Source organism: Oryzias melastigma, linkage group LG20 (assembly GCF_002922805.2).
Source record: "Oryzias melastigma strain HK-1 linkage group LG20, ASM292280v2, whole genome shotgun sequence".
Classification (NCBI taxonomy): domain Eukaryota; kingdom Metazoa; phylum Chordata; class Actinopteri; order Beloniformes; family Adrianichthyidae; genus Oryzias; species Oryzias melastigma.
Genome location: NC_050531.1, coordinates 19139324 through 19165878, shown reverse-complemented (window position 1 = coordinate 19165878; position 26555 = coordinate 19139324). Strand labels below are relative to the sequence as shown.

At 41.0% G+C, this 26555-nt stretch overlaps 2 protein-coding genes across 4 annotated transcripts; one reads left to right on the top strand and one right to left on the bottom strand.

Annotated features, from left to right (window-relative positions):
* Positions 1-5698: 5698 nt before the first annotated feature.
* map3k8 (mitogen-activated protein kinase kinase kinase 8) lies at positions 5699-13289 on the bottom strand. 3 transcript variants are annotated; one of them, XM_024280262.2, is made up of 8 exons: positions 13021-13289; positions 12157-12707; positions 11900-12070; positions 11160-11421; positions 10348-10454; positions 9541-9693; positions 6717-6963; positions 5699-6640 (listed from the first exon to the last, which is right to left on the bottom strand). In XM_024280262.2, exons 2-8 carry the CDS (start codon positions 12478-12480, stop codon positions 6516-6518), a joined length of 1389 nt encoding a protein of 462 aa, XP_024136030.1. In that variant the 5' UTR covers positions 12481-12707; positions 13021-13289; the 3' UTR covers positions 5699-6515. The 3 variants fall into 3 exon arrangements, with proteins under 3 accessions (XP_024136030.1, XP_024136031.1, XP_024136029.1); XM_024280263.2 differs by having other exon boundaries at positions 12157-12643; XM_024280261.2 differs by having other exon boundaries at positions 12157-12507.
* A 114-nt stretch (positions 13290-13403) lies between these two features.
* LOC112151367 (mitochondrial poly(A) polymerase) lies at positions 13404-24970 on the top strand. The gene is made up of 9 exons (XM_024280259.2): positions 13404-13628; positions 15784-15959; positions 16029-16259; positions 16355-16579; positions 16657-16868; positions 17844-18070; positions 20461-20553; positions 20660-20733; positions 24244-24970. Exons 1-9 carry the CDS (start codon positions 13478-13480, stop codon positions 24580-24582), a joined length of 1728 nt encoding a protein of 575 aa, XP_024136027.1. The 5' UTR covers positions 13404-13477; the 3' UTR covers positions 24583-24970.
* The last annotated feature ends 1585 nt before the right edge of the window (positions 24971-26555 follow it).

Genomic DNA, 26555 nt, shown 5'->3' with positions numbered 1-26555 from the left:
ACCTGTACATTTTAACTACATGGTACTTACACAAGTTGGCTATGGAGTAGTAGGGCGGTGGACTCCTGATCGGCAGATTGTGGGTTCAATACCCACCTTGCCCACCCATGTGTTGAAGTGTCCTTGGGGAAGACACTGAACTCCACTTTGACTCTGGTGGAATGTCTGCGCCAGTGTTTGGGAACAGAGCCACCATCAATGTGTGAATGGATGAATGGGTCTGTGACTGTAAATTGCTTTGGGCCTTTGTGATACACTTATCACATGCACAACAATCATACTTTCCACTTTTAAACACACCTGCGCTCTGCTTGATGTTTTAGACACATTCACGCGTACAGGGGTTGAGTTGCTTCGGTGCTGCAGGTTTATGGGTTGTCTGGACCCGAGGAGAACCGTAGATACCAGTGGTGACATCTTTACAATAGCTCAAATGATTATGGGAGTGGATCTTTAAAAATAGCATTTCTTTTACTTGATGCATTTAAGTTTTCCCTAGAATGAACCAAGACCCTGGTTTTCAGGTAGACCAGGATTTGCTAATGTAATCTGCACCAAAGTTCAGACAAGTTTTCCATCTTGCTGAAGGAAGTAGTGCGAATCAAACCTGACGATGAGAGTAAGCCCTGAATAAATCTGGATAAATAGGCGGCAAATGTTATATCTCTGAGAAGTCTTCAATTTGTGGATCATTGGTGTAGTATAGGTGTCAGGATTCTGTGCTTGGGCTTTTGTCATGTTCTGTTTTCCGGTCAGTCTCACTACGTTCAGGTTAATCATCCACAGTTGTCTTCATTTAGTTAATCATCCTCAGTGAATTTAAGTGCCTGGTTCTCAGTTCATCATTGTCAGGTCATCTGTTATGCAATGTCACTGATTCATTCTCCCATGATTCTGCAATGTTTAAGTTTGTTTATTTAATGTGTATCTGCAACCAAGTCTTGTCTCCTGTGTTTGGGTTCTTCACCACCATCCTTTACAGTTGGGCTGCTCATTTAAGGTTGCTGGGGAAAATATTTGTATTTGTGTCATCCTGATCCGATAGCCAATAAGTCCTGGGATAAAATGTTTGAGTTGAAATGGTGGAAAGTCGTCGGGTTAGGTGGGCCGTGCCAGGCTCAGTGAAGAGCCGTGCTAGGCTTGGTGGTGGGCCGCGTTGGGATCGGTAAACTGGGCTCAGTGGAAGGTAGTTCAGTGAACCTGTCTTTAGGAAGGTTGTCACCAGTCAACATGTGTGGCAGACATATGCAGGGCAGGCAAAGACTGATTAAGACAAAGTAAAGAAGAGATGATTGTTGGAATAACACTGTCTGAGTGTATATTCTTGAACCAGCAGGTGTCAGTGTTAGTTCAGGGATGTTCAGCGGTTGCTCAGTGTCAGATGTAAGCCTCTTAGACTGAGCTTACCTCACTTTCATGTGGTTTCTTCAGAAAGAGGAAGTCGAGGCTCGAGACTCTGATAGCACTGAAACTCTTCACGTCTCAGCCCGTTGGGTTTCCCTTAAGTAAAAACAGCAGCTGATACCAACCGTGACAAAGAAGGAATGAATTATGTCAGGTTGTCAGATTGTATTTTTGATGCCTGAATCAAACTGTGAGCTGGGAGAGTCAGGTGTTTCCCTCTCGTATTGCCATTCTGCTGAAATACTAAAGAAAATGCAGTTGGGTTTTTGTTGTTCTTGGACTTTTGTTTTTGATTAAAAAAATTTCCCTAAATTGTTAATACAATATTAAGGGATAGCTATTACAAATGAGAGGTTTATAGTTTCCTTATTTAAATGTTTTAATTTATGATAAACGAAATGTCCTGATTTGTTCAGTAAATGTCATAGAATTTCTTGAAATTAAGTCAAAAGAGATTCAATGCTACATTGTGCTTTTGGCATTTGCATAAAACATGTCAAGTTTGTTGCCATGGCAATCAAACATTACTGTTGCGTTAAGGAGTTAAATAGCATTAGATTTACACATTCACTGGCCACTTTATTAGACACATCTTGCTAGTACCGGGTTGGACCCCCTTTGCCTCAATCCTTCGTGGCATAGATTCAACAAAGTACTGGAAATATTCCTCAGAGAGTTTGGTCCAGATTTGTCGGCTGCACATCCATGATGCTGATCTCCCGTTCAACCACATCCCAGAAGTGCTCCATTGGGTTGAGATCTGGTGACTGTGGAGGTTATTTGAGTCCAGTAAACTCATTGTCTCGTTCAAGAAACCCTAGAGATGGTTGTGGGTGAAATCCCAGTAGATCAGCAGTTTCTGAAATACTCAGACCAGCCTTTCTGACGCCAACAACTGTGTCATGTTCAAAGTCACTTCAATCACTTTTCTTCCCCCTTCTGATGCTTATTTGAACTGCAGGAGATTGTCTTGACCACGTCTACATATATGCACTGAGTTGATGCCACGTGATTGGCTGACTAAAAATCTTCCAGTTGGAAAGGCGTTTCCATTGGACTTTGTGGCACTGATAGAAAAAAGTGAAAACTGGTAAATTTGATTTTTAAATGCCATTTCTAAATGTTGCTTGGCCCTTTTGCCTGATTGCAGTTACTCTTAAAAAAGAAGATTGCTGGGTCGTGCCCCTCCCCCTCCCCCAGAGACACATGTTTCAGTTTCAGGGGGGATTTCAAATTGAAGTTTCATCACTTTTCAGATCAGGGGATTGATTCATGTCATAAAGTCAGCAAATGCTTTATGATTTAGCAGAACACACCGGTACCTTCCCTGTCACTCTAGCAATGCAACACTATGGCTGCACATCACCAACATGTTTGATAGGTGTGGTAAATTAACAAGGGTTTTTTTTTTCTATACAGCCTTACTTGAAATGAGCAACATTGAGAAATCTTTAACTAATATACTAGATGGAGTAAATCCTGCTGACACTTTTCTCATTCAGTTAATCTGGTGGTGTGATTGGATGGGCTATCCTGATTTTCTTGGTTTGGATTGCTTTAACAAAGTCTAACATAATTGATAATACAACAGCTACTTGTTTAGAAGAGTGAAATGCATGTTAAGAGGTTTTCTTTCACGCACTTACGTTGAAAAATTGGCTAGGGTGTTTGTGTAGCAATAGCACACAGGTAGAGCGGTCAGTCTTTCAGTAGAAGTTTGCAGGTTCAGTTCTGCTAAAGTGTTTTTGTGCAAGACACTGAAGCCTACATTACTCCTGGTGGTTTACTCAGTACAGTGTGTGAATGGGACCTGTGACTGTAGAATACTACTTGCCTTAAAGAGGGTGTAAATGTGCTATAAAGGTATTACTAATGTGGTATAGGGGCGGAGCTAGAACATTTCATTTATGGGGGGAGGGACTATGGAAGGGTGAAAGGCTGTTACAAATGAAAAGGTCAAAAATATGTATTTAAAGAGTTTTATTATTAATGAGCATTTATTTTTGAGTTTTCCAAAAAAATAATAAAAAAAAAATAAATAAACTGTGGATTTTGGCCTGGAGCATCTGATGGCCCAGAATGGCACAGTGTGGGGGTGAAGTTTGTTTCTATACACAGCACTCTCATAAGTAATCCCACTCAAGGCAATCATTAATGAAATGGAAAAATCATGCACTCAAAAAGCTGCTTATTTGACTGCGTGGTAATGTGAAAAACAAGCTCTGGTTAAGATAAAACCCAACACATTTACCCACAAGACGTTTTTCCTATTTTTTTGGTGACTCATTCTACGTAGACTTGAGCTGGGCAGCAATTGTTTTCTGTCTTCTCAGAATGGTAGCTAAACCACAATTGACTAAATCATATCTTTATAGTATGTGAGGTCACTCAGAACTTTGACTTTCTATTCATATTTAATATTGTCATAAAATTTACTCGTGATTTTTTTTTTCTTCACTACTATTATACCAACTATCACATTTTTTGGCAATCTTTTGGTAGAATTGTTCTTACTAATTTTTAAACTTATGGTAATTGTGTTGTCCCAAAAGTCAGCACGCACTCCTGCTCCTTTAGGAGGTTCAAAGCGAGAGTAGCAGGAGCCAGAACATAGTCTACTAATTACCATACCTTAAACTGATTGAGAAAGTAAGGCATTCCAATGTAAAATGCTTCAGCTTTTTGCCGTGTGGGTGTGTTTTTTTTAGGTCAGCCCTTTTTCTTATCCTCCTGCACAGGTGAAGGCTCAGAGAACAGAGGTAAAAGATCCGCCTTAGAAGATCCTGAGAGAGACTCACATTCTCAGTCCCAAGTCGTCACATATTGACGTTTGGTTAAGGACTCCTCTGCGTCACTTTTTGATATTTTGGGTGTCCTCAACTTGTCGTTTTTTGACATGCTGGCTGTTCGTAAAATCAAGGGTCCGCAACCCTCGGGACGCGGTACCATACGTGGACTAGTCCTTGGGACATGTCCAGTGCCGGTACACTAACCCAGTACCAGTACCCTAACCTTAACCTGTTCACGCCAGGTGCCACATCTGGTACCAATTCAGGTCCGGTACTGCATCCAGTGCCGGTTAGGGATCTAGGTTTGGGTACCTGTGCACTCCACGTCGCTGTACTGGACCGGTTCTGGTTCACGGCCCAGAGATTGGGGAGCCATGATTCAATGGGAGCAGCCAGCATGTCAAAAACGAGTTGTGGACACCCAAAATGTCAAAAAGTGGTCCTTAACCAAACATCAATATGTGACGACTTGGAAGTGTGAATGCAACGTCCTGCCAGGTCTAAGTCCGAGGTTGCACCACTGTGGTGTCTCTGCTCCCCTGCACTTCTGTTCAGGATTCTGTTTGTTCTACTTCCTTTACAAACATACATATACATTCCCAGACACTCATGGAACCGCACACCTTCATTCTCTCTGTTATTTTGGTTATTCATGATTCCCATGTACTGTATAGTTTAAGTACTTAAATGCCAGAGCCGGCTTTGTTTCCCTTCTTATTTTTTTTAATTTAGAGCCAATCATAACAAATTGGGGGCTCATCTGGGATAGTACAATAAAAAACAGAAAATTTAACAGTTATTTTATTTTTATTGTTGGATTCATAGCCCATGTGACAATCTGGTGACCTGTCTAGGGTGTAAACCACTTTCCTCCACCAGTACCCCAGTGAGGTTCTGGCAGCCGCATGAACCCATGACGGATATAATGGGTTTAGAAAATGGATGGGTTGGATTTATTTAGCAGAAAACTAAGCAAGGCTGACTATAGATTAAACTCAGTATTTCTTCAAAGTTGACCTTAAAATCATGAGCAGTTCAATTCTCAACTTCATTTTTAGGTTTGTGTGTCACACAATTATGCTTTTTTCAAGTAGATACATAAAAATTTCAGACTTTGAAAAATCTATGTATCCTGCAGCAGCCTTGCAATCCACTTTATGGCTTGTATTGTTTGCGACTCAGCAGTTTTGCATCACTTTTCAACAACATTCAGGTGCCCTTAAAGTGCAATAAAAGTGACCCAAACCCAGTCATGTGAAGTCCAGAACATTCAATCTGAAAGTATATTTAAACAGTAAAACTGGTCATTAAGCTAAGTCCATGCGCTTGTTAGTTTGTTCAACCTTTTGTTTGAGGGAAAAGAGCAACAGTCATAAGTGACGTATGGTCGTCATTTCATTGTCACTTCCAGTAACCTCACATAGATTACCCAACTCTAGATCCTATCAAAACGTTTAAATGACTAAGCAGTTCAGGTGGTATTGAAACACACTCAGACAGCATGGGACTTTTATTTTTTTATTTGCTCTAACATCACAGTGAATCACAAACTTCTGAGATTAGGGTCAATTTAATCCCTTGATGCCCATCAATGCAAATATGCATCAAACCACTTTGGCTCCAAAATTACCTCATGAAAGCAAAAACATAAGTGTTTTTTTTTTTACAGCTGGAAATAAATTCAGGCGTCAAGGCTGGTGACCATCCTTCAAGATGTACGCAACACAAGTCATACATGCCAATGTAAAGAGGTTTCATTTGCATAGCACAAGCGCCAACATTCACATTCCATAGGAATTAACAGGAGAAGGTCCTTAAAGGACAACCTACACATAGTCTGTGTAATGCACACAATTGAACAATCCGCTCATTGTTAAGCCATAGCTTTAGTCAAATAAATCAATGAAGAAAGGAACGGCATACATGTTTTACCGTGACACGTACCACACTGATATAAAGTCAAACCTGCTGATGATGATGTCCATTTTTACTTTTGGTAAATCCACCATCGAAACTGAAGTCTGGAGGCGATAATACTGTTTCAGAGATTGACAATTGTTCTTTACGCATAGAACTTTTCCACTTATGTTCCTTTTGTTCCACAGGAGCCACTTTGGGCACATAAGTTCAGTTCTGGTTAAATGAGAACAGTGAAAATGGCCGCCTGCTGGTTGCAGTGAGGCCTTCGTGAACAGTCTGTCATTCTGACTTCAGCAGAGCTGCAGAGCTGCTGATGAGGTTCAGCTCAAAGAAAGCGAAGACGTACGGCGAACGAGCTTGAACAGCTTGTCAGCTGCTTCTCTGGTGGTTTGCATACAGGTGTTAACCATATTCAGTGGAGGGGGGTCCTGTCACTAGTTTATGGTAGCCTGACAGAGCCCCCAGGTCGATGTACAAAGAGCCTTTCCTCTTGATGTGGCCAGAGTCTTCAGAATACAGAGAGGATTCTGCAGAGAGTGGAGTAAATATTAAGATCTGCATATTATTTATTAGGAAAACATCACGCAGTCCGCTGGAGTTTACCTTGTGTGGTGTCGTGGTGCTGGCTCTGCTGCCGCAGCACTGTGTGGGTGACCTCTTCGAGGGCGGAGTCAAGGCTCCAGCAGCGAGGCTGATCCTCCCTGGGTGGATTGATGGCCTCGTCCTTCAGGAGCTCAGACGCCGAGCTCCGCAGCGCGGGATTCCTTTCCAGGCATCGCTTCAAAAAGGAGCGCATGGAGGCGCTGCAGTCCTCCGCTATGTCTTCCAGAGGCGGGGCTTGCTTGTGTATCTGTTGGGGGACAGATAAGACCACACTCCTTTAAAACAAACGAAGAGGACAATGGCTACAGGCTTTTAATGCCTGTAGAAGGGATTCCACGCTTTAACGCCATCACTTCTCCCCTAGAGCAGTTTCATGAGGAAGTAAGTGCCTGAATTAGAGTAAACGAGGCCTATCATCGTAAAAGGAAGCTGGGCCGCGTAAAGGCAGAGAACTGTGTAATGGAACAGAAAAAAAATAGAAGCGGTGGCTGTGAGTTGCGCCACAGAGTTTGCAGAACAATCAAGAAACCTTTCCATGACTGTCTGATGACCTACTTCAACTCATGAAGGACCAACGTGATACCAATCAGAGTTTTGATATTTATCTTGAAGAAGCACATGTCCACTTTGAGCACTAAAAACGATTAGTGAAATATTTAAATATAAATGTGGCTTTACAAAGAGCGCACTTAGATTTAGCTTTGTTAGTTTACTGTTGGATTTAAATGTTGACACCTTTGCAGAATTCATAGAAAAACACAAATTTCTTGAATTGCTTCTTTCAGTTAAATGACCTTTTCTTCCAGTGAGTGACACATTAAATAAAAAAAAAAGGGGAAGTTATCTGCTTTCATAGCCCAGACGAGCTGCACGGCCCACCAGCTTCATGCTAAGAGTTTCTACATGCAGTGGTGGCGTCCAGGAAGCACGCAGCTTTTGTTTTTAGAGTTTGATGAAAGCTAAAAAATCTGATGCAATTACAGTTTGCTTAGATCTTTGTTGGTCATTGAGTCTGCTGTTCAACTTACAATGTGAAAGTAGGGTATTTCGCCTTTGCAAGTTCTTAAAAGAAGATAAATGTGGACTTTTGGCATTCTAATTGTTGCAAAATTGACGTTTTTATCTAATTGCACAATCTACAAAAGCCCTGAAAGTAAAAATATCGACGGTTTATAGGAAATGAAAGGGATTTAGTGAAGGTGGGGTTGCATGGTAGAGTAGTGGATAGCACTCCATCCATCCACCTTCTTGACCGCTTGTCCCTTCCGGGGTCGCAGGGTGCCGGAGCCCATCCCGGCTACTGAAGGGCGAAGGCGGGGTACACCCTGGACAGGTCGCCAGTCTGTCGCAGGGCCTCAATCACACACACATTCACTCTCACATTCACACCTAGGGGCAATCCAGAGTCACCAATTAACCTATGAAGCATGTTTTTGGACGGTGGGAGGAAGCCGGAGTCCCCGGTGAAAACCCATGCATGCACGGGGAGAACATGCAAACTCCACACAGAAAGGTCCCAGCCGGGATTCGAACCGGGGCCTTCTCGCTGTGAGGCAAGAGCGCTAACCACTGCGCCACCGTGCAGCCCCGGATAGCACTCTCATCTAATAATAAGAAGGCGCTGGTTCAAATCCCAGCTGGGTCTTGTCTGTGTTAACCCTTGTGCTGTCTTGTGGGGTCCAGATGACCCCACTTCCAGTGTAAAGTTAGCATGTTCTCCTTGTGTTTGCGTGGGTTTCTTCGTAGCCTTTATAGGTTTATTGAGGATTCTAAACTGTCCCGTAGATGTGAGTGGTTGTTGGGGATGGAGTGGCGAACCTTCCAGGCCTCGAGGGCCGCTGTGTCTGCATGCAGGGTTCACGCTGGGTCTTAAAAAGCATTGAATTTATTAATTTGTAAATAATACCTTAAAAATATCTTGAATTTTGATATCTGAACTTTAAAAAAATTGTGCTGTTTGAAATTTCCCAGTTTCACATTTTATGTTAAAAGTTAATTTTTTTTCAACTAAGATTATTTTGATCAAATGATATACATAAACATCAGGAAAACCAGTTATTTTGCAGTAATACTCTGAATACCCAGCTCCATTTGATAAGAAAAGAAGAGCTCTAAAGCGTCATGGCACAGACCACAAACAACAAGATAAGAAGCGTAGTAGTTTTGGTCAGAAAATGTAAAAAAAAAAAGAAAATTCTAATATTTTATTTTTTTTTAAATGGGAATATTTTTTAAAAAATGGAATGAATTAATAAAATGTTAAATAATTAATGAAATTGGAAATAGTTGAAGAATTTGGTCTTAATTTTTGACATGCATGGCCTTAAAAAGGTCTTAAAATTTAACTTGAAGAAACTTGCAGGAACCCTGTGCATGATTTCCAGATATCTGAGCCCTACTCATGACTGATTACCTGGTTCAGGTGTGTCTATCCAATTAGAACATGCCAGAGCAGGGTATGTTGCAAAACATGCATGAATGGAGTTTGACACCCCTGGTCTAGGTGTATCCGGCTATTGCCCAAAAGGTGGTTGGGTAAGCTCCAGTAGGGATAAGTACAATATCCCACAACTCCACATGGGATCAAATGTGTTTTAGTAGAAACAGTTGAAAGTTGAACAACAAAACCCAATCAATCACCCAAAAGGTGGTTTCCATTGCATTAAATCTTCTGTTAACACAATTAACTTAATTCCAGTGAATTCTGAAGAATCAGCCGATTCATGATGATTGCATGAACGGTCAAAGATTTATGGTATGTCAGAGGGTGTGTTTTATTTAGAAGTCACCGATGTTAAAGGGTTAATGTGACATGAGTACTTACAATGTACAGGTAGGATGGGTAGGCAGTGCGTGGGTATCTTCTGACCCATGGAGGGCTACCGGTCTGCATGTGAATGATGCTGGTGCCCAGGCTGTAGATGTCGGTCTTGGTGTTGTGTCCTCGGCACAGAACCAGCTCAGGACTCATGTACATCTGTAGGAAAGACACTCAATCAGTGACATACCTGCAGATTCAAACGGCCAAATAGGGGAGTGAAAGCACTTCCTCTTTTACTGGTAGCCTTCTCCAATTCTTTGTATTTGACACATAGTAAACAGGAAGTCTACTCTTGCAGGGGGCTTTCTGCAACAACCCAGTTAACCTTTAGATCCTGAATGTGTGTGTCAATGTAAGCACAAAAGTGTGAAAAGAGTAAACACACCAGTTTGCCTCTCTACTTTTTTTTTTCTCTCTCACCGCTGGAAATTCCAGCTTATTCTCCCAAGTTAGGGTATGCCTGCGCAGCCAGTCGGGTCCTCTACTATTATTGCATCTGGGTGTCTGCTTTGGGGCTTTCCACTGGCCACAAGAGGTGCATGCATGAAGAGCCACATGTGGCAAGCAAGCCGAAATAGGGGAAAACAAGGATGATGGATGATGGGAAGCTCTTGGGATTAATCCTAACATTTCCGAGCACTGAGCGTCAGCAGCTCTGGGGTCAGAGGGTGCAGCGATTACTCCCACTGACGCGAGCTTCTCTGTGCCTCGGGAGGATAGGCGAGTGCAGACAAGTCTATAAAGTAATTTAGAGCCTAGAAAGAAGTCTGCTGATTCTTTAAATGAGTGGATGTGTCAGCTTTTAATTACCTCTGTTCCTCTGAGGTCTCTTGGACTGTAGACATCCTCGGTCATCTGCACCGCCAACCCAAAGTCCACCAGCACCGCCTTGTCCGACATCAGGACAATGTTGCTCGCTGAAGTGACAAAAACCACGAATTAAAGACTTAAAGACATCGTCTAAACAACTTGCCGCAGACATTTTGAGTTTGCAGGTTTGTAGTTTCCAGCCCCTGGAGCTTGTTTTGATTTGAACTAAGCAAAGGCCACAAAAACCTTCAAAGATGTCAAGGCCTAACGAGGTCAAGCCACTGAGTTTGTAAGCAAAGGGCTCAGGGTGAGGGGAAGCCCTTTCCTGGCAACAGCCTTATCAAGCTGTCAGCCTCGTGTTGACAAAGTCCAATGAGAACAAGCACCACTAACCTGGCATGAGGCACAATGCGGCTAATTCCTGACTTCAGCAGCCAAAAAGCTGCTTGAAGTCTGGAATTTCCACTCTGCAGCAAGGCCGTTCTGGCTTTGATCACTGACATGTTTGGCTCTAAGCTGCATCAAAGAATGTGACGATGATAGGAGCCTAGAATTTTGCAATCAGCGCCACATGCCGATATGAGCAAGTTTTTCATGAAACACTAAAACTACAAACAATACTATCAATTTGGTCAAATGTCAACGGGTAGTGGCTGTAACACGTGAATCACTCCTTCCCTCTGCTCAACTATTGTTCCCCTAAACGACATCCTTTTGCGGCTCACGACTGACGTAAGGAATGCTTAAGCTAGACGACAGCTTTCTGCTCCTCGCCCTGCAGCAGGTCCATCGGCATTTTTTAATGTACTCACGCTTGATGTCGTGGTGGATGACGTTGTGAGAGTGCAGGTACTCCAGGCCCCGCAGGATCTGCTTGGCCACCCAAATGATCTCAAACTCCCTCATGGGCCCACAGTTGTCCAGCTTCTCCAGGACGGAGCCCCCTTCCCCAGCCTCCATGAACAGATGGACCGTCTGGTCCCAGAGGACGGCGCCAAACAGCTCGGCGATGTTGTCGTGGCGTAAGCGGGCCTGGAACTCTACATCAGCCGCCTTAAAGTTCTCCAAGGGAATCTGGGGGGAAAATGTTATGTAATTGGGGTTTTTTGTGTATTTTTCTTTCAGAACAGCTTGTTTGCTTTATGATCTTTTGTTTCAAGTTGGGATTCTGATAAATAATTTCAGTTTTTGTGAGTAAGGAAGCACTTTAACGCATACATAAAACTCTAATAATAGCTGGAAAAGCACTCTAAACCCTACATCTAAGAAATTATTGAAATGTACCCATAATCAGCTGTGCAAACTCACAGCAAAATTTCCTCTCTTGCTTTAATCTTCACCCCTTTTGTGATTTTTTTTGTAAACTTGGTTCTTCTTTTAAGCACATTGTTCCTCTTTTAGTACAAAGGAAAACTTTGCAAATGTCATGCGCACATGACAGACGTTTTCACAAACATCTCTACAGCCGCACTTCCACGAGCCATTCTCAGCAAGGGAGCCGTGTTTCGAGAAACTAAATCTGAATTCCAGGCGCGCCTCAGTCAGGACTCACCAGCTTACAGGCCATCCTCTTTCTGGTGGTGGTATCCTGAGCCAAGTGGACTTTCCCAAACGAGCCCTTGGGCACGAGGCCAGAGCCGGGATTCTTGTAGGTCAACCTCCAAGCAAACAAAAGCACGTCTATGTTGATCTGGTATCGGCCCTTTTTAACAGCCATGTCCTTCTGTAAAGCAGGAAAAGTGGTTAAAAACAGTCAAGTCCTTTTGAATGTTATGCAGTTTTTATTTTAACAAAAAAAGAAAAGATCACCTTATTCAGGAGAACTCCTATCTCCTTTGGCAGGTGCTGCAGGAGGGGCGTCTGCATGCTGGATAGCAGGTTCACAAAGGCCAGGATGTCCGGTACAGTCCCATATCGAACCCCGCTGACCGTGTCCTCCTCCTCAGCCACCATCTCCTCTGCCTCCTCAATCTCATCCATTTCCTCCTGAGAGATACCCTCTTCGTCAAACGATAGGCCTCCCTCCTCTTCCTCCTCTCTAAGCTTATAGAGAGTCTCTGCGGCGTTGATGATTTCCTCAACGTTCATATGAGCCAGCAGCAGTTCCAGTCCAGTGTCGTATTTGTAATCCATCTTGATGCTTCACGCGTCCGTCTCAGCCTAAAGTCAAAGCGGAGGGGAAGAGTCCATTTTTAGCTCTGGGGGAAGCAGTCGGGCTTCAGCATGTGCAGCCACAGCTCTGAGGCTCTTTGCTTTGCTGCAACAGGCTGAGCACAGCTGGGTGGAGCTTACAGCACTGTTTTCCAAGGAAAAAGGCGGAGGTAAGCTGGGAAAACCCAAGCCTGCGTGGACCTTCATGCCTGTTTACAATGATCTCTACTTAGAATTTGAACATTTTAGCCCAAAACATATAAATCATTTTATATCATTATCCACATGCAGTAATTTCAATGTTAAAAGGACAAAATATCACATCAGTTTAATAATATATATGATTATATGTATTTTTAAAGACATAAAAACACAGCTCTTTCTTTTAACTTTTTTTAAAATAATATGTTTATAATTAATTTAAAAAAAAGTTAACTTTAAGTTTTTAAAATGATCCATAACATTAACACAGTGTTTGCATTTAAGTATATAACAGGGTTGAAGAAAATGTCAGAAACTTACAGTGGTTTCTCTCAGAGCGTCTCCATGCTGTGTGTCTGCTGTCTGCGGCTCTCTGACTGGCGGACGTTCCAGCTCTGTCTACTTCAGGGAAGGAAGTAAACACAGTGGAGGTGCGCGTGGGCATGCGCGTGGGTGGAAGTTCGTGCTGTGATGTCAAAGTTTTGCGCTGCCTTGGTTTCATTTTCCCTTTTCTTGTTTCCTAATAAGGACAGTATTGTTTTTCTTTCCTATCTCCCCCGTCTTATCAGTTTGCTGGATTAACATAATAATAATAAAAACAAATATCATGCTGAATTCCAAACATAAGCATTTTATATTGTATTTTTTTTATATCAAATTAAGCGAAATAGTTGTAAACTAGTTTTTCGTTTTGTTATGCTGTCTGTGTTTTCTGGGTTCTCTCGCTCGCCGTAGACGAGCCTTTGCGCATGCGCCTTCCAGCCTCGCTCCAGAGGCCATGGCGTCCTCCTTGCCCGTGTGCAGGTTATCTGTTTGGGGCAGAGCCAGCCTGTTGCGATGCTCACGGAGGGCCGATACGATTATCCACAGACGAGTTGAAACTAACACTACTGCTGCGCGGACGGAGTCAACTCGAAGAGACGAAAACGGTTAGTGTCGGCGAGTTGTAGACATGTTAGCATCGAAGCTAGCCCTGAAAGAAACCGCGACACATTGAACTCCATAGAGAACAGCTCGTGTTTTAGGAAACAGCTGCGACAGTAGGTTAAATCAGCTTTGTTTTTAAAAGCAATTATATATTAAATAACAAGCATAATAGCATGTATTATTCGGCGTGTCAACTGTCAAAAAAAGTATGAGAGAAAGGTTGATTTGTATTAGGAAACAATGACATGTGCAGGTGTTGAAAAAGTACAAAGTGCCCTGACTTAACACAAAAAGTGCCTTAACTGTTTATTTAAAACCTGTGCCAAATTAATGTCATGGATACTATGAATGTACATTACTCGTGGTGCTCTAATGGTGATCTAGTGGCTGTTTGTTTACAAAATAATGGCCAATTTTGAATGAGACGGCAATATTGCAATGGTTTAAGACTAAACATGAACTAAACAAAACATTTTAGAATGGAAAAGTGATCAGATGGTGGAACATTTCTGTGTGGAATCATTTAAAGGTGCCTGAGATAAAAAAAAAAAACAAGATAATCTAATGTAGGATGCTGGTTATTGGATTATTATTACTATTGTTGTTAAATTGAGATATATAGGCAAAAAGAAAAACGTTGGTGTCATGGAAATACATAATCTGAAATACTAACTTTGTGAAAAGTTGGGAAATAAACTTTGTTGACACAAATATCATGCAACAATATTATTAAAACAAGCAATTAGTATAAAGGTCAAAGTAAGATTAAAATATACACACTAATACCAAAATCACAACAGTAGTTGAGCATGATTGTGATGGCATCCTGGTTTGGATTTGTCTCTCATCTTAATTCAGGAAAAAAGACTGAATACTGATGAATTCCTAACTTTCACTTTTACCATCAGTGACGTGGTTGAAACTGTTACACGGAAAAGTTGTAATCATAGAGTGATATCTAACCCAAATCTGAAAGGATGTGGGGTGGATAAATCTGATTTGCAATCCTTTGAGTTCTACAACTTTGGCTTCTGACAAAAATAACTAGGTCAAACTGCTTGGTTCTTTTTTAACAGACAGTACTAGATCCACATTACATTTATGTATGCTTGTTGGTTAAAAAGAAAACAGAGAATTAGTTTTGACTTCAGTTTTTAAATTCTGTTGGAAATCTGGAGCAAATTTATATTGAGTAATACACCTACAAATGCTAAATGCTAACTTTGCCAAGAATAATAGTAATGAAAGGGTAGCAGAATAATTTTGAACAACTGTAGAAAACCTGACAATTGTATGTGGAAATATAAAGGCTTAATGCTAACATAATCTTGACAAAAATCTTGAAAATTTGTAATTACAGGGGAGTAAATAGATATTTAATCCTTTGCTGATTTTGTGGGTTTGTCCACTTGAACAGAGATTGACAGTCTGTGGTAGATTCTTTTGAACAGTTAGACAGAATATAAAAAAGCAACTTTAATTAGACTCTCCTAATCAACCTGTCAACACGAAGACACCTGTTTGAACTAATCACCTGTAGAGAAGACACCTGTCCACAGAAACAGTCAGACTCTTATTTATAATACTTATTTCGCTTAATGAAAGGAATTTATATAAATGTTTTAAAAGTGGATTTCTTGATTCTCTCACTGATTAAATGAATCTAGCATTAGGATGACAAACTGTTAAATTATTTTTAAGTGGGCACACCTACAAAATCAGCAAAGGATCAAATACTTATTTCGTCCACTGTGACTGCAGTTTGTATTTAAAAGCCAAGTGCTAACATCTAGCATTTAAATGCTAACTGTTGTATTAGCTAAAACAATTGTAAAAAAAAATAAGGACTAAAATGAATGGAAAAAGTAACAAACAATGCTAACATATTTGTTCAATTCTGGCTGAATACACTGATGTCAGTGCCAGATGCTTTGGAAGTCATGAACACATTAAAGGGAGTGCTCAGTGCAAGACTTGGAGTAAAATAAGTAAAAAAAAGTATCAAATAAATGAGCTTTGAACTACAGCTGAATAAAAATAGTTAGAGTTAGTAATAGTTAGTAATAGAAAAATGTACACATATTTGATTTGTCTTGTTTTTTGTGTCCTATTGGGATTTGAAAATGTGTTAAATTGCATTTTTTCGTTGTGTTGTAGCTCTGTCAGAAGAAACGAATGGACGTAGGTGTTTGCACACTCTCCTGGTGGAGCGACAGGAGCAGGCAGAGCGCTCCGTCCTCATCAGCTGCCAGTCCGGGGTCAGCGAGAAGAGGTTCCTCAAGTTTCTATCAAAACACGGCGACATTAAGAAATACTTCTTTTATGAAAGTTATGTAAGTCAGTGCTCTTCTGTTGCTCCTGTGCTGCTCCGTGGCGACTTTTCTGACTGGTTACTCTTCTAGGGTTTTAATGCTGTTGTAGAGTTTGCCAGCCGGGACGGCGTTGCCTCTTTGCTGGAGACGGCCACCATCCCCGCGGTCAACCACGAATCCCTGGTGCCTTTCAAATCCAGACTGCTGTCTCTCAGAAACCTCAGCTCTGGGGACTCGAACCCTCCGCCGGGACTTCAGTGCCAGCCTCAGAGCACGGTTCCCATCAATGAGCTCATCCAGAGGCTGTCCAAAGAGGAGAGTGTAAGTCCTCCGCATCTCCAGCACTAAGTTCTAGTTGTAAACGGATCCGTTGGAATTACAGGATCCATTTTGGTGTTCTGCCTCCTCTCCTTCAGATAGACCAGCAGATCATCTCCCTGACTGAAGAGTATCAGATCACAGATGAGAACAGCCGGCTGCGTTTCCTCGTCTGCTCTTTGCTCAAGGACGTTGCTGCTGCTTATTTCCCAGAATGCACCATCAAACCGTTTGGCTCGTCAGTGAACGGGTTTGGAAAGCTCGGCTGCGACCTGGACATGTTCCTGGACCTGGACAGCATCAGCGGCTTGAACGTGAAGATGGTAATGGCGAGTCCTGTGGTCACAGACGAGGATCTGTCCCCTCTCATCAATTCTGTGTCCTCTGTGTGCGTGTTCAGCCTAAATCGGGGTTTTTCATGGAGTACCGGATGAAGCGCGCCAACTCTGAGCGGGCTGTCACCCAGAGCGTCCTGTCTGTCATCGGGGAGTGCTTGGACCACTTTGGGCCTGGGTGTGTCGGGGTGCAGAAGATCTTGAACGCTCGCTGTCCTCTGCTGCGTTTCGTTCACCAGCCGTCAGGCTTCCAGTGTGACCTCACAGCCAACAACAGGTACACTCGCGCTGCACACGCTACACTTCCTCTGGCCTTTTTCCTGCAGAGTTTTATTTAAAATCGGCCTGCGTCATAAAGTCAAAGAAATGTCAGCGTTTAACTCTCATGTTATATAGTGACTCTCCCTTTTCACCAATGCCGTTTTGTGAAAGCCCCAAAACAACTTTGTGTTGCAGCGGTTTACCCGCCACTTTGAAAGCAACAGGAAGAACGAGCGGTGCCCTCTTTGTGTTTCATTTCTTCCACTCCAGCCCCAACAGTCACCACCTTATCAGCTGGAACGCCACGCTCGCTAACGCACAGAAAACCCACTAGAGGTTTCTCAGGAAACGTCGTGGAAGCTCTCTCCGTGGGCGTGAGGGGGACTTTTCTCAAATCACGCCCTGCCATCTCTGCAGCACTTTCCTCCCTGAGAGGCACGCGTCAACCCTGCAGTCTGATAGCTATCGGACACCAGAATATGAGAGCTCCTACCTTTCAAGACCTTTAATTTAACCTTTAGGCCAAATTATCATCATTGATTGTAGTTTCCATAGTTGCAAAACTCTCAGGTGCTTCTAGTTATGACATCAACTTTTACAGAAAATTCTTACAAAATTGAAAGTGGCAGCTGCTTATAAGTGGAGAGTAGCCTTTTTAAAACATATTAGGCACTTAAAAAAATAATAAATCACTGATTTATGACGATAGTTACTCCAAGGGAAATATTGGTTTTTTTTTGCCACTAAAACACTAATATTTAGCAAAAACTGACACTAAAACTGAAAAAAATATATAATTTGTTTCCATTTTATTATGATCAGAAAATTAATATTGTTAATTTACTTTAAAAGTCAAATACATTGTTTCGTTTATTAAACATTTTCTTGACAATCTTGCTTTGGATTGGTTTATAGATGCCAATAGTTTGAAAAAAAAGGTTTTAATTTGATCTGAGCAGCTTATAGTTGTCCTGCTGTCTTCTCTCCACAGGGTGGCGATGAAGAGCACAGAGCTGCTGTACTTGTATGGAGAGCTAGACCCTCGAGTGCGCCACCTGGTGTTCACTGTTCGCTGCTGGGCCAGGGCTCACGGCATCACCAGCAGCATCCCCGGCGCCTGGATCTCCAACTTCTCCCTCACCGTCATGGTGCTGTTCTTCCTGCAGAAGAGGAACCCCCCCATCATCCCCACACTGGACCACCTACGGGAGCTCGCAGGTTCTTTTATACTTTGTTTTTGAAAGTTTTTTTAAATGTTTAAATAACGTTTTTCCAAAATGTAGAAACATGATTTTACAGAATAATTTTAACATTTATCGAAATGTTGCTGAAACAACAAAATACTAATAAAATACTGAAAATAAAAAAGGGTTTAATATAACTTTAAATTATTTTAGATGTAGCTTCTAAGGATCTATGATCCACATCAAAGCTCCCTCTATTTTTTTAATGATGGTCAGAGCCAGGGTTGCCAGGTTGGTGATTTTAACCCTAGATGCAGCCATAAAAACTTTAAAGCTTACGTCTTTGTACTGATGCGGTAGGAGGTCCTATGAACGCAATTTTTGTTCAAAAGCAATGCATTGTGGTCTACAGCTGCAGGAGAAAATATGTGCACCCTTACTTGATTTTATGCATTAACTGGACTCACTATTGTGTTCAATAAAACTATGAAGCATAAATTAGTGTGTATAAGCAAGCAATGTTTTTTTCTCAATTGTTGTGATTTAGAGCTTAAAAAAAAAAAAAAAAAAACACTTCATGTGTCCATTTCGTACAGAAATTGAAGTACTCCTACTAGGTTCACATACTTTCTCCTGTAACTGTATATTCGCCAGTCTAGTGAGCATCGATGCATGTCGCTTCCTTATCAGTTATATCCGAACACATGCTCTGACTGTAAAATGAAGTAAACATGGGGACCGATCAGGTCGCGACATTGCACACTGGCTTTTCGCAGAGAATTCTGGGAAATTTTCAGAGCGCTGGCTTGTGGAAGAAAAAGTATTAGTCAGTCACTGATTCTGCAAGCTTTCTCCCTTAAAAGATGAGTTTGATCTGTAATGTTCATCATAGAAACACTTTAACTGTGAGAGACAAATAAGAATCCAAGGAATCATATTGTTTGATTTTTAAAGAATTTATTTGTTTAATGATGCAGAAATAACAAAATCCTTGTAAAGTGACCTGTACTTCTTCAACAGGTTTGAACTCACATTCAAGTTCATTCAAATATGACAGTACACTTTTTTTTAATATAACGGCAGGTATTTTAAAATTTAAAACAATATATTCTATAATATTTTTTTATTTCTTTAAATTTGTCTTTAGACACTTGATTTACAAACAGCAAATTTATTGAAAAAAGGTAAAAAAAATCAGTTTTAAAAAACTGTCGTTTTCCTTCCTGTACCTTCTTTGCTTTTCAATTTCTTCGTCCACATTTGTTTTCTGATCTGCAAAATATTATTCAAATGATTGGACAAATGATGTCTGATGTGACTCATTTCTTACCAGTTATTCAGTTTAACACCTTTATCATTGACCTCTTGAAACTAAATAATGTCCTGTTCAGAAAAAAAGCAATAAAACAGAAAAGGCCAAATTAAGAGTTGCTTCATTTGGATGTTCTAGATTCAAAATGATCCAAATTCTTTCCAGTTTAATGCTGGATTTTAAATTAATCTTCAAAACAAGAAAATACAAGATTTCTGAATTTAGAATCTATACTTTTATTTATGTGAATCAATGACAACAGAATTGGGTTTGCAACCATTATTTCCCTGGTGGTCATCTTGGGAACTACACCTGATTTATTTTTGCAACGTGGTACAATTTGTAAGACAGAGTAGCCTCTTTGCAAAGCGGTGTGAAGTGAAAACATTTTTTTTGCATTTGACCTCATAAATAATGGTAATTACAGAGGGTCGGTCTGACTCAGACTTTTTTTATCACACAAACCATCTCTGGGTTCTGTATCTGAGGGGCCTTTGCTGAGGTTAGAGTCCTGGTTTGAGGTTTTAGAGGTCGTATCTGATCTGCATGGTTTCAACCATGTCTCTAAAAGCTGGGTCGCAGCTGTCACGCTGCCTTTAAGGAGGGCCCGTGCCGTCATGTTTCGTTAAAAAAAGTCGTTTCCTGTCCTCCGTGGTTTGAATTTAGCGCACAGCCTTTGACACGTTCATTTTTCGCTTGGAGAATCGAGCCCTCTTTTCACCAGTAGTTATTGTGTCTTAATAGAGTTAAGTTTGCGCTTTAACGCAGTCAGCAGTGTGCAGAGCCCGCGCCTCTCCTGCCTCTGTCACCTTGACTCCCTGATAATTGCCTTCTAAAAGCAATCAAGCCGTCCTCCTCTTCCTCTCTCCCGGCCTCCATCACAAAGAATGCTTACAGGACAATAAAAGCTGCATCCCTCCTGGAAGGCTGATGCACGCACACGCACGGCGCTACACGCACGCCCGGGTGAAGGAGACTGGTTACAAAGGCACAGCTTGAGGAGGAAACCAGCCGCCTTTTCTCCGTCTCATCCAGAAACGCAGCCACACATCCATCTGCGCCTTGTTTATAGCTGTCATCTTACCTTGTATCCCTGCTCTCGTCCCCTCAAGGTCCCGCAGACAAGAGCGTGATTGAGGGCAACGACTGCACGTTTGTCAGCGACTTCACCAAGATCCAGCTCCGGAGGAACACGGAGAGTCTGGGTGAGCAGCCGAGCGCAGCCGTAAAGGCCGCAGGGCAGCAATTGGCTTTGACAGATGGCGGCGCCGGTGCTAATGGGGCTACACGCAAAACCCTACTTTGTTTCAGAGCTCCTGCTGAACGAGTTCTTCGAGTTCTACGCCACCTTTCCTTTCAGCAGGATGTCCGTGAACATCAGGAAGGTCGGTATCAGAGTCTGTAATACATTACAACCTCTCATCTCCACAGACCGGAAGGTCAAACCTATTTCTACAAACTGCATTTAGAGACAAAATTCAGTTTAATACTCATTTTTAAGCTTTTTTCAAGTTTTATTTAGTTTTTAAAACTTTTATTATACAATTTTTTGATAATTTTCAAGGATCACATCAACAGATATAAAAGTGTCATTTCTGCCAATTGAAACATAACATTTTAAAGCAAACCTTTCAAATATGGCTTCTTAATCCTGTCTCTTATTGGGTTTATGAATCAGAGTGGCTGCAGATCCTGAAATTGTCTTGATGCTCCAGACACGCCGGGCATGATGTGTAGTGTGTTCAAGAACTCACTGAATGTGGGTTTTTAAAATGCACTTTTTCCTTATGGTTTTCACCAGCGATGTAGGAAAAAAATCAATTCAGCGATATGTCTCAATACTCCATTTGGAAATACTAGCATCTATTTAAAATGCAGACATGGCAATATTTAATTAATTATTTATGGGCGTCCTTCAGCATCTAACGGTGCTTTTTCTCTCTCTCTCTCTCTCTCCATTACACCCCTAGTTTTGGCACAGATCTGTCGCTACCTGATAACAGTGCATGTGCTCACAGGTGGAAAAGGTTTGGTGTGAAATGTTATAGCAAATCTGATGAATCTTACTCCAGGTTTTTTCTCTCATAGCTCTATTCCCAAACAGGTAAAACTTGAAAACATATTTCCAGAATTACAAAAACCGTATTCATTCATTTCTTCTTCATAATTGATTAGCAAAAAGTTGGCATCTCCATATTTTAAAAAGGACGCTACCCATATTACCAAATCAGAGTCCCTGATTTTTGAAAGTTTAACTGGATTAACTTCTGATGTGCGCTCAGTTGCTGTGAACTCAAGAGTTTTGAATGTGGAAGCCAGAAATTTCGCAGACGTTGATTACGTAAACTTTTTATTGGAAGCGAGACTTGAACGCACGTTTCTGAGCCCCACACTGACCATCTTTTGGTCCATTATAAAGGCAATCCCAGTGGTCTTTTAATTGTAGTGATGCTGTTTTTAGCCAAAATCCCCAAAAACTGTCTTTTTTTTTTAGGACATTGTTTATGCAAAGCGGCAAGAATTCATTAGATATTCGCCTGAGTTGCGGGAGGATTGTTGAAGTGAGCCTGCCCTGATATCCCATCATCTCTTTGTTTACACTCTCTCCTGCTAGCTTACAGCCCTTTATAATCCCAATCTAACATTAGCGGTGCAACAAAAACTGCGAGCAATATTGGAGTTGTCCAGCCACACAGTTTAGAACCAGATTCCAACTCAGGGGAGAAAAACTAAGACGTTCATGGATCTATTTGTCTGCAAGTGGATTCATCAGAATGGAGCGGAGCAGGGAGCTTGTGGCCTGCCCATTTCAGTTGCTATGTCACAACTGAGAGCTTTTTAAAATACTTTATTGGCTCCTAATTCATCAGGATTTGAATAAAATACTCCTGCATTTTGAATCTTAAATTCTTTCATTAATGTTCTCTTTATTGAAAAAAAAATGCTACAAGAACATGTTAAAAACACTCAATTTTCATTGGTAAGGGTGTTTAATGTAACTAGGAAGTCGTTAAAAGCAGGTAATTCCTTTAGTATGAAGTGAGTGGCTTTTCTTATTTTTTTGTCTGATGGACACAATGCAACCTTGAGTCTGTTGGCAGTTTTCTAGCCGTGCTGTCGTCAGGTCGTGACCTGCTCAAAGGTCATCCTCTGCACTTGGCTAATGAGCTGAAATGTGCAGGAGTCTGGAAATAGAAAGAAATGTAGACTCCAGGAATGATGACCTAAAAATGAGCAACATATCTGGTGCTTCAACGCTGTGGTGGAAATCTGGTATGTGGAAGAAATTTGAGTGGAAGTTAATGGTATAGTTTGTCAAAATGCTTTACATTTAGCACTTTGTTTTTTTTTAATGTTTTAATAGTGTTTCACCTTAGTTTTTTTATTTCATTTTGCCAAAATACGTCTCACATTATTCAGAATGTTTTTGCAAAACTGGACATTTTTGCTTCATATTAGGTCTAAATGTTGATTTAAAATGTATTTTTAATGGAAGGCAGTCATCGATGAATTTAATTCATCAGTCTCAATCTTAGAATTTGAATCAATTTAATTCATTTCATTGGTTGAACTCCAGCAGGAAAATCTAAAAGTGTTTTTTTCTCAGCTATGTCAGTCAATCTGCAAACAAAATATTAAAAAACTCCATCATGATGTTAGTAAATAAAATGGCTGTATTGGGGTAAAATAATAAATAAATAGAATTTCTGTTTGGAAAATCTTAAAAGGAAAAGTGTAAAAACTCTCATATCTCGTGGTCAGAGAGAGACTCTGTCAAGAGTTTAAAAAAAAGTCAAAAATTAAAGAGATTGTAAAAAAGAAGAAGGGCAAAAAAATCGTCTTTTTGAGATTTTTTGTTGTCGTTGACGCCACTCCGTAGCATATTATTTTGTTCCATCATTCAAATATATATATATATATATATATATATATATATATATATATATTAAAACCTGACATACTAAAAAAAATATATGTTATGGATTTACATTGGGTAAGGATTTTAAAAACGAAATTGTGAATACAACCACTGCAGAGGGCCCCTTCTTATGGTTCGCCCGGGGCCCCCAAACTTCTAAGTCCAGCACTGTGTATGGTCACATGATGGCACTTGGTGGTAAAATAAACCTACTGTGCTTCAAGTCTAATGTTTTTTTTCCAATATCAATAAAAATCTATTGATTTCATTTAGAAATAATGTTTTTTGTGTGTGTTTTTTTAGACACCTTTATTGATGTCTTTGCAGTTAAATAGTAGAATCATAAAAACAAATTCTGCTCTTTATAAATTCAGTTGTTTGTAGAAACACTTTGTTTTTTTAAAATTATTTATCCAATCAACAATTTTTTGGAATGGTTTTCCACTGCACCGTTGTATTTTGTCTTCTTTTTTGGTTTCTATTCTCCATAGTCAGTTATGTGTCTGGGTGTGTTTTGTGCAGTTAGAGAGCTGAGACTTGTGGGAAAGGGGCCCTCCGGTGTAATTTATGACTGTAATCTGACTGTGGACACGGCTGAGGAGTCCTGCAGGTGGACTGCGGCCGTGACCCTCCGCCTTCAGCCGTCCACCAGCGGGGCTTCAGCATTAAATCTGCTTTACTGTGCCGCAGCGCTCTGACTCATTCCCAGCCTTTGACTGATGGGTTTATGTTGCCATCTTCCTCTTCATCCCTTTATCCTTCAGTCAGGCTTAAGGTGGATTACAGCATGCAGAGAACACAGATTACAGCCATGCATTGCTCCCTTTTAAGATGATTTGATACCTTTTAGATGCAACTCAACTTGGCAGAAACACACTTTATTAGCATTGGAGTTTTTCATGCAATAATCAATAATCAATAATCATGGCGTTTAACTTGAGAGTTGACGGCATCCTCTCCCCCTGCCTCTGTTCAGGGCAAAGAGCAGAACAAACCCGAAGTGGCTCCGCTGCACATCCAGAACCCGTTCGAGACGGCGCTGAACGTCAGCAAGAACGTCAACGCCACCCAGCTGGAGCGCTTTGTGGCGCTGTGTCAGGAAAGCTCCTGGCTGCTCCAGCAGAGCGAAACCAACGCACCCAAAAGGGACGGGGCTGGTGGCGCTTTCACCCCGTGGGGGCTGTCCACCTTGCTTCTGCCCTCACAGGTCACTGGCATCAAAACTCGCAAGAGGAGGAAGCGGGAGCCGGCCAGCGAGAGGATCAAGAGTTTGTTGGAGTCCTTGAAGAATCAAAGCCAGAGGAAGTCCAGCTGAGAACTCAGAAACCCAGAGCTTCCTCTCGGCTCCTTCACAGCAGCTCTGTAGCTCTACACTTCATCACATGGACACTTGAGGGTGCCAGCGACGCCTTTATATTCCTGTGCTGCTACAGCTGAATCTGCAGCGGCCCTCCTCTGTTATTATTCAGTGAAGTCTCCGGGATGATTCTGGTTTAGTTTTTTAAATTTAAAACACAAAATGCTCTCAGCATCAGAACACAAACAGATGTTTACACCCGGATTCAGATCTTCATGTTCGAAAAACAAGATTTACTGACTGTAAACACTCGTTATGGAGCTTTAAAAAACAAAGGATCCACAAAATCTATTTGTGTTTGGGTGTAAAAAGTTTTTTAAATAAAATTTAAGACTAAACATCTGAATCAATGTTTCCTTGAGTAATTAGTGTTTTTCAGTTTTTCAGCTGAAAAATTGAACGCAGTCAAAATATTGCAGGGAGAAAAAAAAGCCTGATAATAACTAGAAAATCTTCCAAGTCAGGCTTAGAAATGCTGAAAAGGCTGCAGAGGATGCAGTTGCCGGGCAGAATACAGAACTCTTTCCATCAAACGGCCCGTATGATGGTCTCAGTTCCACATCTAGAACTTTGATTTGATAAAAGCCTTTCAAAAGCCAAGTTCAAGTGAATTGCTTGAAACTTTTTTTTATGGTGAAATGACTTTGCAGTCCTTAGCTCCAAACAATCATTTTTTTTATGTTTTTCAGTGAGGAAAAGCTGGCTTCATGCTCCAAAAACCATAAAAGTGAACAAAAGTAACCGAACTTGCAGGAATCTTTTGAAAGTGCTGAACATGTAGCCAAAAAACAATGAAAAAGAGATCGCTTAAAATAAGAAAATTACTTGAAATTAGTAAAATGATCTGTTTCTAACATGAAATCAGGAATGCACACACACATTCAGAAAGAGAAAATTACACTAATAAAGCTACCTGTAAGCAAAAATTCAAATTAAACATTATACAGCCCAATAATAAGTATATTTATTTATACTACTAAGCAAATAGTTCGCATTTTTGAGTTTTAATGTGTGTAATTGTTCATTTTAAATGCAGTGACAAAAAACCTAGTAGAATAACACATTTTAGAGCAAAATGAGAATATTATCTTAGTTCAAGTTGGCCTATCCTAAAAACTCCCCATAAAATTTAAATTTAGAACTTGTTCTCGGAACATTAACCTTAATTTAAAAATCTAGAATGTTAAAACTGAGATTTAATGTTAAATCTTCATGTTATGAAACAATTCTGTTTAATAAAATCCATGAACTTTTCTTTAAACAATTAGTTTTTTTTAGTCAAATTAAGTTTTTCTATCGTATGAAGCAGAAAAATTAGACTCATTTTTATAATAATTTCTCGGATGAAAAAAAACACTGTCAACTGTGCTGATTTTGAGAACAGCTTGTAAGGTGCAAAAATCAGTTAAAGCACCTCAAAAATATCTAAAAACAAAATCTTTGTGAGGATCAAAACATTTGCAGTGATGGTTTGGGGTGCAGAAACATGAAGGAGCTCCTCGGGAGAGGGAACACAGCTCAGACCATGATGGTGCGTCCGCCTCGGGGCTTTCTGCACACGTAAACCTAAACTGTAGTAAAAGAGCAGATGAAATAGATGTTGGTTAAAGTTTAAAGCAGCCAGTGATCGATGGGCTTAACGGCGCCTGCGTGTGTTACATTTCTGTGGAGTTAAACAGCCCATCAGCAGTTTGCTGGAGCGCAGTCAGCAGCTCTGAGCTGGAGTCGATCGAATGGATTGACCCCTGAGAGAAAAGAGAAAAAAGCTTAAGGATTGTGCAGAGTACTTCTTTACGTAACATCAGGATATAGGTTCACTTCCTATGAGGCTGCCTGTTTGCATGTGTCTGTTCCAGGCCTCGGAGAGGTTGGGAGTGCGGCCCCCACAGCTGTTTTTCCACTCATTTCAACGGGAGGTCAAAGGGAAGTGA